This window comes from Oncorhynchus nerka, linkage group LG10 (genome assembly GCF_034236695.1).
Source record: "Oncorhynchus nerka isolate Pitt River linkage group LG10, Oner_Uvic_2.0, whole genome shotgun sequence".
Classification (NCBI taxonomy): domain Eukaryota; kingdom Metazoa; phylum Chordata; class Actinopteri; order Salmoniformes; family Salmonidae; genus Oncorhynchus; species Oncorhynchus nerka.
The window spans coordinates 86819755-86835492 of NC_088405.1; the positions used below are offsets into that span (position 1 = coordinate 86819755).

General features: G+C 39.0%; 1 protein-coding gene across 1 annotated transcript in view; it reads right to left on the reverse strand.

Moving 5' to 3' along the window:
• LOC115136205 (gamma-aminobutyric acid receptor subunit beta-2-like) overlaps nucleotides 1-15738 on the reverse strand; it is a 119063-nt gene that overhangs the window by 20671 nt on the left and 82654 nt on the right. The window contains exon 5 of the mRNA XM_029671768.2: nucleotides 13031-13113. Coding sequence (XP_029527628.1) covers nucleotides 13031-13113 — 83 coding nt within the window. The remainder of the gene's footprint in view (nucleotides 1-13030; nucleotides 13114-15738) is intronic.

The following is a 15738-nucleotide window of genomic DNA, read 5'->3' on the forward strand; positions in this document are numbered from 1 at the left end:
TTGCATTGTGTGTGTCCCCCAACCCCTCTTTTTACTCTGCTGCTACTCTCTGTTTACCATACATGCATAGTCACTTTAACTATACATTCATGTACATACTACCTCAATTGGGCCGACCAACCAGTGCTCCCGCACATTGGCTAACCGGGGTATCTGCAATGTGTCCCACCCACCACCTGCCAACCCCTCTTTTACGCTACTTCTACTATCTGTTCATCATACAGTGGGGCAAAAAAGTATTTAGTCAGCCACCAATTGTGCAAGTTCTCCCACTTAAAAAGATGACCGAGGCCTGTAATTTTCATCATAGGTACACTTCAACTATGACAGACAAAATGAGAAAAAAAATCCAGAAAATCACATTGTACGATTGTTAATGAATTTATTTGCAAATTATGGTGGAAAATAAGTATTTGGTCACCTACAAACAATCAAGATTTCTGGCTCTCACAGACCTGTAACTTCTTCTTTAAGAGGCTCCTCTGTCCTCCACTCGTTACCTGTATTAATGGCACCTGTTTGAACTTGTTATCAGTATAAAAGACACCTGTCCACAACCTCAAACAGTCACACTCCAAACTCCACTATGTGCAAGACCAAAGAGCTGTCAAAGGAAACCAGAAACAAAATTGTAGACCTGCACCAGGCTGGGAAGACTGAATCTGCAATAGGTAAGCAGCTTGGTTTGAAGAAATCAACTGTGGGAGCAATTATTAGGAAATGGAAGACAGACAAGACCACTGATAATCTCCCCCGATCTGGGGCTCCACACAAGATCTCACCCCGTGGGGTCAAAATGATCACAAGAACGGTGAGCAAAAATCCCAGAACCACACGGGGGGACCTAGCGAATGACCTGCAGAGAGCTAGGACCAAAGTAACAAAGCCTACCATCAGTAACACACTACGCCGCCAGGGACTCAAATCCTGCAGTGCCAGATATGTCCCCCTGCTTAAGCCAGTACATGTCCAGGCCCATCTGAAGTTTGCTAGAGAGCATTTGGATGATCCAGAAGACGATTGGGAGAATGTCATATGGTTAGATGAAACCAAAATATAACTTTTTGGTAAAAACTTAACTCGTTGTGTTTGGAGGACAAAGATTGCTGAGTTGCATCCAAAGAACACCATACCTACTGTGATGCATGGGGGTGGAAACATCATGCTTTGGGGCTGTTTTTCTGCAAAGGGACCAGGACGACTGATCCGTGTAAAGGAAAGAATGAATGGGGCCATATATTGTGAGATTTTGAGTGAAAACCTCCTTCTATCAGCAAGGGCATTGAAGATGAAACGTGGCTGGGTCTTTCAGCATGACAATGATCCCAAACACACCGCCCGGGCAACGAAGGAGTGGCTTCGTTAGAAGCATTTCAGTCACCAGATCTCAACCCCATAGAAAATCTTTGGAGGGAGTTGAAAGTCCGTGTCGCCCAGCAACAGCCCCAAAAAATCACTGCTCTAGAGGAGATATGCATGGAGGAATGGGCCAAAATACCAGCAACAGTGTGTGAAAACCTTGTGAAGACTTACAGAAAACGTTTGACCTCTGTCATTGCCAACAGAGGGTATATAACAAAGTATTGAGATTAAGTATTTGTTCATTTTCCACCATAATTTGCAAATAAATTCATAAAAAATCCTACAATGTGATTTTCAGGATTTTTTTTCTCATTTTGTCTATCATAGTTGAAGCGTACCTATAATGAAAATTACAGGCCTCTCTCATCTTTTTAAGTGGGAGAACTTGCACAATTGGTGGCTGACTAAATACTTTTTTGCCCCACTGCATATGCATAGTCACTTTAACCGCATCTACATGTACATACTACCTCAACCAGCCTGACTAACCGGTGTCTGTATGTAGCCTCACTACTTTTAAAGCCTCGCTACTGTATATAGCCTGTCTTTTTACTGTTGTTTTATTTCTTTACCTACCTATTGTTCACCGAATACATTTTTTGCACTATTGGTTAGAGCCTGTAAGTAAGCATTTCACTATAAGGTCCACACCTGTTGTCACGACTCCTACCGAAGGTGGCTCCCCTTCCTGTTCGGGTGGCGCTCGGCGGTCGTCGTCACCGGCCTACTAGCTGCCACTGATTTTTTTCCTCCCCCACCTTGTCTGTTTATTGGTTACACCTGTTGTTAATTTGGTTATTAGTTGGGCTTTATTAGCCAGCCGGCCCGCCTGCTGGGTGTGCGGGATTGTTCTATGTGTACTTGTCGTGCACGCATGTATGTCACGGCTATTTCATGTACGTGAGCCGTTTTTTGGATACAGTTTAGTTCCCCTGTGGTTCGGGGTATTGGTGTTGAGAGGCGTCTGCTTTTTCACCTGGTCGGTGTATTAAAGACGTGCCTACTCTGAACTCTCTGTCTCCTGCGTCTGACCCCTTCCTCCACTACACCCCGGGCATTACACCTGTTGTATTCAGCACCCATGACTTTGATTTTAACAACAATCGACAAAACCATGGTGAACAAAGGGCACGTATACAGTTGAAGTCGGAAGTTTACATACACTTAGGTTGGAGTCATTAAAACTTGTGTTTTAACCACTCCACAAATTTCTTGTTAACAAACTATAGTTTTGGCAAGTCGGTTAGGACATCTACTTTGTGCATGACACAAGTCATTTTTCCAACAATTGTTTAATGACATATTATTTAATTTGTATCACAATTCCAGTGCGTCAGAAGTTTACATACCCCAAGTTGACTATGCCTTTAAACAGCTTGGGAAATTCCAGAAAATGATGTCATGGCTTTAGAAGCTGCTGATAGGCTAACTGACATCATTTGAGTCAATTGGAGGTGTACCTGTGGATGTATTTCAAGGCCTACCTTCAAACTCAGTGCCTCTTTGCTTGACATCATGGAATTATCAAAATAAATCAGCCAAGACCTCAGAAATAAATTGTAGACGTCCACAAGTCTGGTTCATCCTTTGGAGCAATTTCCAAACGCCTGAAGGGACCACGTTTATCTGTACAAACAATAGTACGCAAGTATAAACACCATGGGACCACGCAGCCATCATACCGCTCAAGAAGGACACGTGTTCTGTCTCCTAGAGATGAATGTACTTTGGTGCGAAAAGTGCAAATCAATCCCAGGAAAACAGCAAGGGACCTTGTGAAGATGCTGGAGAAAACAGGTACAAAAGTATCTATATCCACAGTAAAACAAGTCCTATATCGACATGAGCTAAAAGGCCTCTCAGCAAGGAAGAAGCCACTGCTACAAAAACCGCCATAAAAAGCCAGACTACGTTTTGCAACTGCACATGGGGACAAAGATCGTACTTTTTGGAGAAATGTCCTCTGGTCTGATGAAACAAAAAAATAACTTTTTGGCCATAATGACCATCGTTATGTTTGGAGGAAAAAGGGGGAGGCTTGCAAGCCGGAGAACACCATCCCAACCGTGAAGCATGGTGGTGGCAGCATCATGTTGTGGGGGTGCTTTGTTGCAGGAGGGACTGGCGCACTTCACAAAATAGATGGCATCATGAGGAAGGAAAATCATGTGGAAATATTGAAGCAACATCTCAAGACATCAGTCAGGAAGTTAAAGCTTGGTCGAAAATGGGTCTTCCAAATGGACACTGACCCCAAGCATACTTCCAAAGTTGTGTCAAAATGGCTTAAGGACAACAAAGTCAAGGTATTAGAGTGGCCCTGACCCCAAGCCCTGACCTCAATCCTATTGAATATATGTGGGCAGAAATGAAAAAGCATGTGTGAGCAAGGAGGCCTATGAACCTGACTCAGTTACACCAGCTCTGTCAGGAGGAATGGGCCAACATTCACCCAACTTATTGCGGGAAGCTTGTCGAAGGCTATCTGAAACGTTTGACCCAAGTTAAACAATTTAAAGGCAATGCCACCAAATACTAATTGAGTGTATGTAAACTTCTGGCCCACTGGGAATGTGGTGACAGAAATAAAAGCTTAAATAAATCACTCTCTTCTATTATTCTGACATTTCACATTCTTAAAATAAAGTGATGATCCTAACTGACCTAAAACAAGGATTTTTTACTAGGATTAAATGTCAGAAATTGTGAAAAACTTTGTTTAAATGTATTTGGCTAAGGTAACTTCCGACTTCAACTGTATACAAATACAAATAGTGGGAATTGGGGCTAGGTTTGCGCAAGTTCCAGAGGGATCCGTGACACTGTATTATTTGTGTGTGTGTGGTATCAATGAAGGTATTTGATTGGGGAATGGGACACCTTTTCATGATGGGAAATTAATTAATCAATACATGTAGGGAAACAGAAGACCTGTAGAAAAAAATCTGTTTGGTTTAAATTCCCCTGGTTCAACTGCATGGTATTTGCCACTATAACGAGTCTGGACTCTGACCAATTAATCCATATCAATGCCGTTAAACAGGATTAATGTAAAATAATGAATTACGCTGGCCTACACTTATGGCACTACCAAGGCCGTTTCATGATGATTATTATGGTCGTGTCAATCATGCTATATACTTAGGCTGTTGTAACAAGGCATATGCCAGCATTGTATACCTACTGTCTCTGCCCAGAGGCCTACTGGGCTTTCATGACAACAGCTATTACAGCTCACTTTGCCACGTATGAGCCCTGGTTAGAGTCCCTGTTGCAGCTTTCACTTTCTTCTGCTACATTGGTGGCAGCGTTGGGACCACCTCCAGCTCACGTCTAGTTATGATATCTAGTGGTTGAAAGCATTCTGTTTTTCAACATTGTGTTGGGTGTAGATACATTGATATATCTAGTGAACAATGGATAAGCAACAATGGGTGTGACAGATAGAAGTAGTCACTACAGGTGGGATCAAGCCTTACATCAAAGTTACCTGAAGCTGAATGGAAAGTGCTATGCTCTGACCAGTTATTCAGAAGAAAATCCTCTGTGACTATCTAATTTGCATAAGTTAACTTACCAGTGTGGACCCACAACAAACACATTCTACAGATTTAGAAACTACCTGTTTAAAGTGTTATTACAACCATGGTGTTATGTTGTTGCGGAAGCTTATACATCTAATGACCTGACAATGATCCACATCATATGGGTAGACAAATAATGGAAGTGTATTAAGCAGCAAAACACAACTATCCTTTTTTTAGGATGCAAACCAGTAATATGATCTGTTGATCCATCCTGTTCTGATCTAATGAGATGGATGGAGGATTTTCTATGGCCTAGAATTGAGGCATTTCACAGTCATGAAGGACGAAGCTAGGCCCCTCTTGTTTCTCATTGGCGAAGGCTGAACTCAAGTTAGGGGTTGTATGTCAGATTCTCTTAAACCACTTTGCCCAACATGTTATACCCCAGAGATTGTAAATAAACCCTTTGTAAGGTGATATAACTTGTATCATTATTATAGGGCTGTGAAACCCATAGCCGAATGGCTTCAGACTGAGCCTGTCTCATTGGAAATTGCTGCTGACATTGAACAAAGCTTAGGTTTAGGGTATTTCATTAATTTCACACTCTCCCATGCCACTATTACCAATATCTTATACCCCCATATGTTGTAAATAAACTATTTTTAAGGTGATATAACTTGTATTGTTTTTACAGGGCTGTAAAACACATGGTTTCAGACTGAACATGTCTCACCATTTATTTACAGAGATATTTCCATTTTATAACAGGTAGTGTCCATTTATTTACAGAGATATTTCCATTTTATAACAGGTAGTGTCCATTTATTTACGGAGAGCAATTTCCATTTTATAACAGGTAGTGTCCATTTATTTACAGAGATATTTCCATTTTATAACAGGTAGTGTCCATTTATTTACAGAGAGCAATTTCCATTTTATAACAGGTAGTGTCCATTTATTTACAGAGATATTTCCATTTTATAACAGGTAGTGTCCATTTATTTACGGAGAGCAATTTCCATTTTATAACAGGTAGTGTGCATTTATTTACGGAGAGCAATTTCCATTTTATAACAGGTAGTGTCCATTTATTTACAGAGATATTTCCATTTTATAACAGGTAGTGTCCATTTATTTACAGAGATATTTCCATTTTATAACAGGTAGTGTCCATTTATTTACGGAGAGCAATTTCCATTTTATAACAGGTAGTGTCCGTTTATTTACAGAGATATTTCCATTTTATAACAGGTAGTGTCCATTTATTTACGGAGAGCAATTTCCATTTTATAACAGGTAGTGTCCATTTATTTACAGAGATATTTCCATTTTATAACAGGTAGTGTGCATTTATTTACGGAGAGCAATTTCCATTTTATAACAGGTAGTGTCCATTTATTTACAGAGATATTTCCATTTTATAACAGGTAGTGTCCATTTATTTACAGAGATATTTCCATTTTATAACAGGTAGTGTCCATTTATTTACAGAGATATTTCCATTTTATAACAGGTAGTGTGCATTTATTTACGGAGAGCAATTTCCATTTTTATAACAGGTAGTGTCCATTTATTTACGGAGAGCAATTTCCATTTTATAACAGGTAGTGTCCATTTATTTACGGAGAGCAATTTCCATTTTTATAACAGGTAGTGTCCATTTATTTACGGAGAGCAATTCCATTTTATAACAGGTAGTGTCCATTTATTTACGGAGAGCAATTTCCATTTTATAACAGGTAGTGTCCATTTATTTACGGAGAGCAATTTCCATTTTATAACAGGTAGTGTCCATTTATTTACGGAGAGCAATTTTATAACAGGTAGTGTCCATTTATTTATAACATTTTATAACAGGTAGTGTCCATTTATTTACGGAGAGCAATTTCCATTTTATAACAGGTAGTGTCCATTTATTTACCGAGAGCAATTTCCATTTTATAACAGGTAGTGTCCATTTATTTAAGGAGAGCAATTTCCATTTTATAACAGGTATTGTCCATTTATTTACGGAGAGCAATTTCCATTTTATAACAGGTTTTTTATTTATATTTTATAACAGGTATTGTCCATTTATTTACGGAGAGCAATTTCCATTTTATAACAGGTATTGTCCATTTATTTACGGAGAGCAATTTCCATTTTATAACAGGTAGTGTCCATTTATTTACAATAGTGGGTTGATTAATTATTGCTTTCTTCAGTGGAAATACAGAATATGTATAAAAATGCCAAATATACCAAAAGCTAAATTAAGCAGAGATGTATGACTATTTAACCATGCTAATCACTACTGAAACATGCAAACTACAAACATTTAACCAGTTAAAGATAATGAATACATAACACATATTTTATTAAAAATAATTCATACAAAAGAGTTGGCTATAATATGAGATCAAACAAAGTGAGTGTGTGTATATGTGTGTAAGTGTTTGTGTATTATGGTGTGTATTATAATTTTGCATCATAAAAATGCATTCCCATTCCCCAATAAAATACCTTCATCAATACCAACAAAACAAATCTGGCATCCCTCATAAAATTTGTCATTGCCTTGTATTAAATGCATTATGCATTATGAAGAAAATGTTGTAATGTAGGCTCCATGAAATATGAAATGCGTTATGAAGAAAATCGTGTAGGCCTATTGTTGCCTACATGAAAAATGGGCCTTTCTGACTACAAGTGACCCAGTATCCCAAAGTAGTAAGTGAAAACAAGCATAGAAAACAGTATTGGCATTAATAAAATACAAAAAAATGTAAGGCTACTATTATATTATAATTATATTCGGTGACAACCTGGTGGATTAACAATATTAGGTTGTTAAAACGTTTGTTTTTTATATGAATAAATGTGGGACACAAAAAAGGCAGTGTAGAACACCATTGCCCATCATGCATTGTTCTAATAACTTTCAAAAGATTGTTCCGAAGATTGTCTCCCCAAAAAGTATGTTCCTATGAATTAAGTCACACCAAAAATGTTGTCATTTCCTACTAATTAAGCCACACACAAAATGAGCAAAAACACACTAAATCTGCTGAAATACTTTTTGTACATATTTGCACGAATTGAGTGTTAGATTGTGTTGAATTTGAGCAAATTGACAAGTGAATCCTGGAGGTTTACTCTCTTAGGGCCAAATACTAACTTGAGAGGTGCGCTTCACTTGGAAACTGTGTAAATAATATATTCCTATCGAGTTACACAGATGGATTTCCAGTAAGGATACATGGGAAACCTGTGGCCTCCAACAAATTAAAACTTGCTTTATGCTAGGAGTTACACACATCCCTTGGTTTATAGATGAATACACCATCATCAAACTTAAATGAAAAGTAAACCAAAAGCAAAGGCTAAGCCTAATTGAAGTCTGTAAAGTATACATTGAGTCAGAGAGAGTCTCAGAAATGCCATCAAAGGGCTACACCGGGTGATTTAAGAGCCACGTTTCAGACTTAATGCATGGGAAGGTCTGATGCTCTTTTCAAATTTAACTGGAGAGAGCACAGGAAAATCAGTCAGAGTCTCAAACAACTGACGCTTTTTCCCCTGCATGTGCTTGAGAGGTTCCTCTAAAATATAACTAAAATTAATGTTTGATACCCAAGGTTCAAAGTTACTTTAATCGTATTCCTGGTGTCCAATTAAAAGTGTCTCTAAAGTCCGACAGCGCGCAGCGAGCTGTCTTCAGTTCAGCTGGTTGGCAAACCTGCAGGAGCTGTGATGGGAAGATCTAAGGCGCAGAAAAAAACTGCAGTGTACCAACTGCTCAGACCCCAGAGGACATTTGTGGTTTCTAAAATAGGATCTGATAGCAGTGACGCTCCCTACGTTGTGCACTGCTGGTGCAGAAAATCTAACTATTACTTGGTGGAATTTTGAGCTTAGATGAGAGTTTCATTGTGACAACAGCATAAAAAAAAGGCCTGTTTATATTTTTGCTGAGTGTATTACAGAAGGTGTGAATTAAGTATATTCTATACATCTGGCAGCACGATTTATACAGTGGACTAGTCCATACAGTATGCTTTACTAATGTAGTACTGGATGCGTGTGAAATTCATGAGCATGTACTATACTACGTAACTACTATAACATTTTGAGTTTGACATGGTTGAATAATGCAGTCCAAGGTTTTCACTTCCTAGATACAGGTTATGTGGCCTATTGTACTACAGCCCAGATTTGCAAACATTATAGAGAAGCTGGGAAGAAACAACACAACAAATGTAGCTTGACAGGAGGTGTTTTTTAAGGTCATAAACTAACCCTCATGCAATATTGCTGAAAGTCACCCAGCACTGTGCAGTGACATGGGTCAGTTGTTCTTTAATATAAAGTAGCCACACACGGCCACTCTGCTAGACATACTGTGTTGTTGTGTTGACCTAAAAACAGCAGTGAGACAACAAAAGTCACTTAACACATGATTCCATGAAAAAGGCATTTCACATTAGTGTCCCTGGCCAGCAATGAGCCACATAGAGGAGAGGCAGACTATCCAAAATAACTGCTTCCACTGTCCACCTTGAGGGCACAAGTCTCATCTCATCACACTCCTATTCCCAGGAGGGAACAAGTCCGCTCAAAAGATGTATTTCATTACAACCATATTAGTATGAAGACAGAGGGGCTTATAACTGGAACAATTTATAGAAGGGGAGACTAAATAACTGCATCACACTAATTGTATCGTGCATATTAAGTGCTCACACTAATGATTAAAGTCATTTACACAGAAGTGTTGAATAGTTATTTTTGCTTGAAGGCTTATACTCTATCTAGGGGACTCCTTTTATCCTGCCAAACTTTCTGAGGCTTTATCCTCTCTTCCCTCCTTCCTTCTGAACCTGACAAGGCTTTCATCTGACACTTTGTGATATTGTCAGAAGGCGTCTGAACTAGCAACACATCAGCTCTGACAGGGATAAAGAAAAATACACATCTACATGGAGCTGAAAGACTATATTCCAAACACATGCATGCCTAAAACAGACAGATAAGACAATAACGTTATTATCCCCACGAGGACATGTTGTTTGCGGCTCTGTGTACAATAAATACAACCAGTGTGATTCTTACAGTAGGTGATTCAATGGTACACTACTAAACACATTGTACACATCAGAACATTGTCAACTACATTGTCAAGTGTAGGCCAGCCCACTGGACCTGCTAGTGATTGTCATTCAGCAGCCTTATTGGCACTAGGATAAAGGACTGTTTCACCTCATATAAAAATGAAAAATAAACACTTAACCAGCCCCCCCTCCCTCTAGCTCTGACTCTACTGATAACTACGTTATTGGGAAAAATGTACTTTCTATGCCTGTGATATGTGGTTGTCCCACCGAGCTTTCTTAAGATGAACACACTAACTGTAAGTTGCTCTGGATGACAGTCTCTGCTAAATGACAAAAATGGAAACGTTTGACTATATTTATTTTATTCCTTGGTGCCCTGGTATAGAGCAAAGATTCCCACACTTTTTCACTAGGGCCCCCCCCTTCCAGCATTGGGGAACATACCGCTCGCCCCCTGCCCCCTTGGCACGCGCCAAGTCCATTTCTATGGGCACAAGCACTGTTCATGACACAAACTGTTCACACCCCTCTTGTTGGTGGAGAACATTTTGCAGGTTTAAAGATAATTTCCTGCAATTTTACACATTTTGTCATGGGATGCAAAGAAAATGTTGCAGTTTTAAAGCTCATTCTATACATTCTATACATCTAAAGTGTATTCATGTGATATTTGAGGGACAAAAAAATTACAACAAAATCTACGGACTAAAAAACTGACATGGGCTAGTTTATCTGGACATTTCCAACAAGTTAGAAATACTGTAGGTCTCTAAGGTATGCAAGGACTAACATGACAAGAGGAACTGATGATGCACTACCCAATTTCTTGTCCATTCTACTATTACAACTTTCAAGAGTAATTTTAAAGCCGAACTGAATTATAAAATACTACTTAATCAGCATCTTATTTCCCATTTCAACACCCACTTCCTAGGGGACTTTTAATTGGGATTTACAACATGCCCTTTGAGTATGTTTCTTCCCTCCTATTCTGTTTTATTCAATAGGCAGCAGACCTTTACAAGTTACAAAACAAGAACATTATGATTCATGTTATATCAATGCTTCTTTGTATGGTAATTGAATAATTATAATAAATGGTGGGGTTTTGTTTGCAGCACGATGCGGCAACAATAACCTTTACTGGAAAACGTCATATTCTGCATTTAAAGGATGCTAATGAAATCAGGTTCAGCTATTTCGTTTTAGTCCAAAACAATTACACAACTAATTTGAATTTGATGAAAATCTGACATAAAATAAAAAACACTTGAAAGTTCTGCTTCTACTGTCAAAGCTGGTTAAGGGAGATAGGTGCAATCAACCTGTCATGCTCCCTAGAAAAAACACCAGAGAGAGAGAGAGAGAGAGAGAGAGAGAGAAATATGGGGGGAGATAAAGAGAAATATGTGGGGAGATAAAGAGAAATATGGGGGGAGATAAAGAGAAGAGGGGAATAAGGACAAGATAGACCAGGACGGCTGCCAAGTTGGAAAGGCAGCACATCAGATCACAAAGGGGTCTACAGAGCCAGAGCCCACGTCACATTGCAGCTTCACAAACTCTGAATCCAGCAGCACAGATGAAACAGGAGAGGCCTCAGGTGTTTTTAAAAACAGGGAGAGATGCATTAGATATTCGCTTCACACTGTCACTGTTGTGCCCGGCAATAAGTCAGCCACTAAAATGAAGGGGAAGGCTATGTGTTATAGAGCTCAAAGTTGAATAACTAAGTGTCCTGTGAGGCTCTCTGTCCCTGGCTGTAATGCCTTCAGTCACTGAGCCATGTCCAGGATCACACTGGAACTAGCGTTTGCCTCCCCAAAATCTATACCTGATAAAGTCAAAACAGGTCACAATTAGATTTGACTAGGCCATTTGTGTTCACAATGGTTGTACAATGTTCTTGGGTTCTGTCAAGATGAAGGTGAACATATTAGGATAATGCAAACGTAGTGCTGTTACCTCATGCTTTTGTGTTGCGTGACCTCTCAAATTGTAGATACATTGAAGAGGAGAAGATGATAACAGATATTTTTTATTAAAACATTTGTTTTCTATTTATATTTATTCAAGTGATTAATGTTAATGTCAATGACTAAATTAGACGTATTAAAACCCCATGCAGTCTTTGTAATTGTATTTTTAAATCACTGTATGTCTAATAAAACACTGTGTTTATTTAATGAAAATAACTCCAAAGTATTTGTTCTTGTTCATTTCCCTGAGATATTTACATATCCAGATTGGCTGATAGGATGGTCTAGAGCCCACCCCTTTACCCAGATGCACAGTCATTTGTCTTTTGTAATCAGATCACATAGTGATGTCGTGACGTAGGCCAAAGGTTCCATGCCACCTGAACAGGCTGAAATTCCAGGCATTTCTTTCAAACAGCTCTTACACAAAAGGGCATTATTATCATTTTCATAATTCCAGTGTTATTTCGACCTCATAGTGCGAAAATGTCATCAAAATATAAAACACGTTTTTAACTGCACTGCCCCTTAAAGGTTAATGAAAGCCCTTAAAGCATTTACCAAGCTGTTGAGAAAGGAGTACACTTTTCAAAAAGCAGCATATAAAGTAGACCTTGGCAGCTTTTTGTCTTAATATCTATACATCATTGTAATGCAGAAATCCCTGAATTTCTGAAGTGATGCAACATAGTATTCTTTAATTGGGTGCTTTAGGTTTCACTGACAAATCTACCGACAGGAAACACTATTCATTTCCCCTCATTTACTGTACATGTCCATGAGTAGTTTTCAATGCTTGAGATATTATTGTGTTATAGTAACTGGTTGAAGTTGTGTCTTCAACTTTGTGGATTCCTTATACATACAGTACTACTACAGACCATTGGTTTGGCACAGGTTGTTTCCCATTCATATCAATTCAAATAAAATTGAAGTGAGTTGAATTGAATTGAAAGCGAGAAAGATAGATCAACTGAAATGTAATTGAGTTGAATTTAAAGTGAGGAAGATAGATCAAATGAAATGTAATTGAGTTGAAATGAAAGCGAGAAAGATAGACACTCACAGCTCTCTATCTCCAGTGTGCAGTTTTGTTCGTCCAGCGGATATCGTCTCAGGTCCATCATACAAGCTGCTGTAGTGGTAATCCTGAAGGGGAAAAAGACATTGTCAAGAGTCAGTACAGACCAAGGATGTCATTTTGAAGGTTCAGGTGGTACTGCCGATGGGATCCCAACTTCACGCTGTCATTTCTTAAGTGGAGCTTTAGGACCAAGGAACCTGGGCCGAGTAGCATGAAGACATTAATTATTAGCTACAATCAAAATCTCAATCAGTATCTGGTGCCTGTGTCTAAGATAACTACATCCTTGAAGCAAAGGCACATATGGCTACTTAATGGCTTTTTATAGCAGCGTCAGGAGGTTCTTCATAATCTATTTCTCTCATATCTTGTCAGTGCACAGATAAAGTTAATAGTGTGATGAAGTCGACAATAACCATGAGCTGATATCGATCCCCAGTTAAATCAACGTTGGGTAAATTTCTAGATTATCTCCACCTTGTTTAGCAGCTACAGTATATCACTGCCGCAGCAGCACTTCCAGCAAGATATTAGACAATTCAAATAAAGAGCTAACTCATTTTCAATGTTTCCCAGACACGTGGCAAAGAAAGAAAACACGAACAACCTGGGATTTAACAGCAATGGACTTCGCGGAACTAACCGGTCTACAGTGGTGTTGCTGTAAATAGAACAGGTGAGTAAGCCTACAGCTGCACGCCTCAATATTAACTTTTCCTCTAGCCAACTCTCATTATGCAGTAGCCTGTGATGTCAGATAAATAAGCACTACACGACTATAGAACCACTAAACAAGCCCTACATGATTCTGCATCAGTGGGTGCAGCCCATGGATTTAAGGATTAAAAGGCCAAACCTAATCCTCGTCCTAGATTCTTAAAATAATCCAACTGTACAAGTTCCCTTTACCTGGGAGGTGAATCACACACTAGCTCACTACAGGGATTCCCAGGCCAGCTACTGATAATAGCCCCACACTATCTATATTCCAGAAAGATTTGTCATTGAAGCAAATGCTCTAATCAAGAATGAGTTACAGAAGTGATTGCATACATTTTTCATACTTTTTCATATTTTTCATAATCATGGTCTTCAGTCAACTGATTAGCTGAATCAGGTGTGTTACTGAAGGCCTGGAATGAAGCCCAGATAACCAGTAGTTCTCCAGGACCAGTTGGAGAGCTCTGATGTAGTCGGATCATAAGCGACCTTGTGGTCTAACTTATAAAAGCAATGCTGAAAGGGAATATATTATTCAAAATAACCTTAGCACATCAAATACGTTAATATGAAAGTAGAATTGCCTTGAGGTCATATGTGAAAGCATACTCTATGTATGTCAAAGGGTAGGCCTAAGCGTTCATGCTAGTAATTGTAAAAACTCTGGCTTACAGTCCATCTCTCATATTCTCACTGACAGAGCCCACTAACAAGACATTGATATCCCAGGGAGGCAAGAGATGAGGGTGATGGTGAGAGGACAAACTCTTTTCATCTTGTAAAGATCTCAACTGCCAGAATCGGTTGAGTGGGAAGAGTGCCTTAGGTGGAAGTCTACTGGCACAACTCAACGAGAACAAAGAAAATGGATGCCGTGAATACCTTGTGAAGAACATGTTGAGATCTCGAAGTCAACTTCTCGTGCCCTCTAGTCAGTGTTGTGAAGATAACTTAATGACTGGAAATTAACTTGAAAAACAGAGCTGTATCGTACAGTAGAAAGTATTGAAAATATGCAAAATATGCAAATGTGTAGCCTCCTGCAAAAACTGTCTGATGTGTGTTTTAAATATTTACTGCCTTAATATCCAGATCATTAACATAAATGTCAATTTCTTCTCTTGCAGTGTTCTTTATCACCAGCATTAAAGCTCACTCAGGGAAGTCCTTCAAATGACAAATGGAAATCATATAACCATGGAAAGGTGTGGAATGGATCTAGTTATAGGCCCCAGCTGCCAAACCACCATTAAACCTGAGCACTAATTCTTTTAGAGGCCAAATACTGGTAGGCATAAAGAAGGTTGTCCAATCAAAAATGCATATTTTGGCCAATGGGTAAAATAATATGTTAATTGTGTAGATAATCCTCTAAGAAAACCGATGGTCCAAACGTCATGTCTCATAATCGGTCTTAAAATTGATTGGGGTTTTTACCCTTGCAGGATGGCAAAAATGAGGGTGACTGAAGTAAGCAAGTTGTACAGCATCACGTCAGCTAGGCTGGATGCTGTGCGAGAATAAATGTTTTTTGACTCACTTTCCCGTTGAACTCATCTTCCTTCTTGAATCCACAGGACATAAAACAATAAAAAGTTACGATAGATTTTGAGACATGACATTTTAGTATACTCTTCATATTAATGAGAATTTCCTGTTCCTTTAAGAAGGCTTCTCACAAAAACAAGGGTATCTGTCACGCCCTGAAATTAGAGAGCCGTTTTATTTCTCTATTTGGTTAGGTCAGGGTGTGATTTGGGTGGCATTCTATGTTTTCTATTTCTTTGTCTTTGGCCGCGTGTGATTCCCAATCAGAGGCAGCTGTCTATCGTTGTCTCTGATTCGGAATCATACTTAAGCAGCCTTTTTTCCACCTATGTTGTGGGTAATTATTTATTTTCTCTGTGTGTTTATGTGCGCCACGGTCGCGTCACGATCGCGTCGGTTTCTGTTTACCTGTTTTTTTGGTG